This window comes from Cynoglossus semilaevis, chromosome 19 (assembly GCF_000523025.1).
Source record: "Cynoglossus semilaevis isolate Cse_v1.0 chromosome 19, Cse_v1.0, whole genome shotgun sequence".
In the NCBI taxonomy this organism is placed as follows: domain Eukaryota; kingdom Metazoa; phylum Chordata; class Actinopteri; order Pleuronectiformes; family Cynoglossidae; genus Cynoglossus; species Cynoglossus semilaevis.
Genome location: NC_024325.1, coordinates 15,783,984 through 15,788,113, shown reverse-complemented (window position 1 = coordinate 15,788,113; position 4,130 = coordinate 15,783,984). Strand labels below are relative to the sequence as shown.

The following is a 4,130-nucleotide window of genomic DNA, read 5'->3' as shown; positions in this document are numbered from 1 at the left end:
CTTCACGGTCGCCCTCCGTCCCCCGCCGTTGCACGCGGGGGGGCGAAGGCAGCAGCAGCAGCAGCAGCAGCTCTGCAGTTGTGCTGCTTCTCCAGCTGGATCTACAGCTAATTGGAATGGGGGAGAGCACACACACATATATATATGGAGGGGGGGAGGGAGGGGGAGGGAGGGGGAGAAAAAAGCCGGCACATAATTCTCAGCTGCACCAGCTCCTGCGGTCAGTTCTGCAGCTCTCTGCTGCTCCGTTAGCTCGCCCTTCAGAACTCGCTTCTCCCACTAATCAAATGTGGCGCGTCTGGTAATGCAGTACCGCGAGGGTATTTTACAGCACAGAAGTACAGTACGACTGTAGTACAGTACGACTGTAGTACAACCCGACCGTACGGTTGTCTCCCTTTAACCCTGCAGCTCAGAGACGACACGCTGGACCAGGGATTAAAGGTCAACTGGTCAGGATTAATTAGTCAGAGCAGTTCATTTGACCACAGGCCTCAGAGAGACTGTAGGGGGAGCTGTCTTTCATCATAATTAGATTTATGAATTTAATTAGATTTTTTTTTTTACTCAGAGATATTTGTTATTTAACTAAGAACGCAGTCAGATGAAATGATGAGAATGATTGACATCAAATATGGAAAAACAACAACAGAAATATTTAAAATACAAATAGGAGGTACTGATTTTTTTCCTTAAGAACGCTATAATAACAACATTATAATATAATATAATATAACAATATAATAATTATTTTTTGCATATTGTTGATGGGTTTTTTTAAATATTTTTTTCAATAACAGGATAGGAAATTAACATTTACATTTTTTTGTTATCTTAAAAATATGAAAATACTTTCTGTTTCTGTTTATTTATATTTCCTAACATCCTTCCGCTGACATTAAGGCTTTTTCTGAGGCAAATCTCCAGCTAACCTTTAGCTATCCTAAACATTTTTTTGCATTTAAAAAAATTAATTAAATCCATGTTTTATTTGCGGAGGTTTAAGATATTTCTGTTTGATTTTCGTCTGTCAGTGAAGTCAGGACTCGACCAGGACTAGTTTCTCTCCGAACACGTCAGCCTACAGTCGGATCACTACTCACCGACTGTACACTGATGTGTGTGCCTGTGATTGATGTGTCAGTGTACACATTCTAAATCCCCCCAGTGTTTTTCCTCACGTTGTTCCCTCTCTCTCTCTCCTCTCTCCCCCCTCTCTCTCCCCTCTCTTCCTGCAGGAACCTGGGGAAATCAGGCCTCCGAGTCTCCTGCCTGGGGTTAGGTGAGATGAGTTGGTATGGAAACAGGAAAAGGCTTATCTCTGTTTCAAGCACTGCAACAAAACAAATGCCTCTCTCTCTCTCTCTCTCTCTCTCTCTCTCAGGCACCTGGGTAACATTTGGATCACAGATCTCAGATGAGGTGAGAGCTCTGTTCTCCCTCCCTCTCTCTTCCTAATGCTCTCTCTCTCTCTCTCTCACACACCTGTGGGACATATGTATCACAGCTCTCACATGAGGTGAGAGCTCTGTTCTCCCTCCCTCTCTCTTCCTAATGCTCTCTCTCTCTCACTTACACTCTCTCCCTCCTTCTTTCCCCCCCCCCACCACCCCGTTAATGTTGCAAATCTCCCTTTTTCAATTACAGAAGGAGAGACTCCTGCAGACCTTGAAAGTGCAGCAGCTTGATGAGATTCTGTCTTTATCTCCAGAGCATTGCCCATTATCCTGCCCGCTCCGTGCCCTCCGTGGCCGACCTCTGGAAATGTATCCTCCACTTCCCTCTCTCACTCTCACTCTCTCTCTCCATTCCCTCAGATGGCTGAGAACCTAATGACCATCGCTTATGAGAACGGAGTGAACCTTTTTGACACGGCGGAGGTGTACGCCTCTGGAAGGTCAGACTTCACTTTTTTTTTTTTCTTTGTCCTCAGTGGAACCGATTAAAAAAACGACTGTTTCTGCCTCAGAGTCACACACAGGTGGTTCACAGGAACAGGAACAGTTTTTAAGTCTTCGGCTAATTCTCATCTACGTGTCGCAAACGATTTTCACAGCCGAAATTCAAACAAACATCTAACAATAAATGAGAAACAAAAAACACATAAATATATAAACACATATAGATAAAAAAGACTACAGACCAAGGTCAAGTTTTACAAAAAAAAAGTCAAATTTTCTGGTAAAAATATGGGGCGGGGCCTGATGGTGTACACTCCGAGGCTCATAACCACACAGAGAGTCCATTCAAGCCTCTCACCCACACGTCTCACATGCTCAGAGACTTCCTGTTGTTGTGCCGCCGTCTGATGTCAGAATAACCGCGAGTGATGTTTGGTCTCCACAGGGCGGAGATCACGCTGGGGAACATCATCAAGAAGAAAGGATGGAGGTGATTCCACTCACTCTTTCATTCAGTCCGACTCTGGTGCATGTGGGAATCTTTGTGTGAGATAATGACTACAGTGTAATCTCCCGGAGATCTTATTAATCCATAATGATTCCCGGCCTTCCAAAAGTGCTCGCTGCAATTTCCGCGTTTTTTTTATTACGACTGTGAGAGTCGAGCGTTTCAGTCGTCTCCGGGGACCTTGTGGACTGTTTGTGCAAATGCGGGCGCTGTAGATGCAGCCCGACTATAAAAGGATAAAAATGTAACTATGTGGAGATGAAGTCAAAACGGACGTTGTTCTCACGTCGTGACTCCGGTGGTTTTTGTGGGAAAGGATTTAGATGTAGATAATCTGGGGAGAAATATGAAATGAATCCAAAAAACAAATTCAAACAATGAAATGGGATTGGGATTAAAGTCTGGAATACAGATTTAGACTCGAGGACAAGTGAAAGATGAACTGAATCAACACTGATCTGTGTTTCTTTGCCAGACGTTCAAGTTTTGTCATCACAACAAAGATCTACTGGGGAGGCCAGTGAGTAGAGCACGGAGTGACTGTCAACTTGAACGCGTCCTCGTCTGCTTTCACCACGTCACGAAAACGTCAATGTTTACTTTTGTTTTACAGAGCAGAGACGGAGAGAGGGCTTTCCAGGAAGCACATCATTGAAGGTGATTTTGAACGATTTCCACAGAAAATATATATTAAACATTTTTTTAAAACGAACACAATTACCACAACCCAAAATTAGAAAAAAGGACGTCACTAATTCATATCCTAAAATATAAAGATATAGGAAAAAAAACAGCCAACATTGGACATAACGTTTAAAAAAATGAACACAATTTCCACAACTAATAATTAGAAAAAAGGACGTCACTAATTCATATCCTAAAATATAAAGATATAGGAAAAAAAACAGCCAACATTGGACATAACAGCAAATTAGCCACATGCTAGGTAAAAGATTAGCCACACTAGCACTAGCAGATTAGCACGAAAAACCCTAAAAAAAAAAAATCACAAAGGGACGGCTAAGATTTAGGAAACAGAAATATCTCAAAGTGAGAATTAAATTTTTTTTTTCTTTTTTATGTAAAAAATAATCCCGACTTTAAACCGGCAGGTCTCAGAGGATCATTATCGAGACTTCAGCTGGAGTACGTGGACATTGTTTTCGCCAACAGAAACGACGTCAACAGTCCAATGGAAGGTTGGTGACTCAACTCTCTTCCTGCTACAGATCATGAAATATATGTGTGTATATATATGTATTGTATATAGACATATATATTCAACTGTTCAATGTGTCTGCAGAGATCGTACGAGCGATGACCTTCGTAATAAACCAGGGTATGGCCATGTACTGGGGAACCTCACGTTGGAGCGCAATGGAAATCATGGTTGGTCTTAAAAAAAAAAAAAAAAAAATCTAGACTACGTCATGTCGTCTGCTTCCACTTTTTCTACTTCATTTATCAATAATGGTGGTATATTGTTTCTGTTCTGCCACTAGGAGGCGTACTCAGTGGCCCGTCAGTTCAACCTGATCCCGCCGGTGTGCGAACAGGCGGAGTATCACTATTTCCAAAGGGATAAAGTGGAAGTTCAGCTTCCTGAACTCTACCACAAGATCGGTCAGAAGTCCCGAGATTCACGCTCGCATTTTATCAAATTTTTGTTTTTAAATTTAATATTAATAATTATGTGTTCCATTAAATTGTCTGAACACTCT

At 42.0% G+C, this 4,130-nt stretch overlaps 1 protein-coding gene across 2 annotated transcripts in view; it reads left to right on the top strand.

Moving 5' to 3' along the window:
• Positions 1-4,130, top strand: part of LOC103395566 (voltage-gated potassium channel subunit beta-3) — a 20,428-nt gene that overhangs the window by 15,039 nt on the left and 1,259 nt on the right. Inside the window, exons 1-9 of one of the 2 annotated variants that reach the window (XM_008333316.2) lie at positions 1,166-1,282; positions 1,385-1,422; positions 1,818-1,897; positions 2,347-2,391; positions 2,885-2,929; positions 3,023-3,066; positions 3,522-3,608; positions 3,713-3,798; positions 3,912-4,032. In XM_008333316.2, the coding sequence (XP_008331538.1) occupies positions 1,818-1,897; positions 2,347-2,391; positions 2,885-2,929; positions 3,023-3,066; positions 3,522-3,608; positions 3,713-3,798; positions 3,912-4,032 (508 nt within the window). In that variant the 5' untranslated portion in view covers positions 1,166-1,282; positions 1,385-1,422. Of the gene's footprint in view, positions 1-1,165; positions 1,283-1,384; positions 1,423-1,817; positions 1,898-2,346; positions 2,392-2,884; positions 2,930-3,022; positions 3,067-3,521; positions 3,609-3,712; positions 3,799-3,911; positions 4,033-4,130 lie in introns of those variants that run through there. The other variant, XM_008333315.3, reaches the window with a different exon arrangement.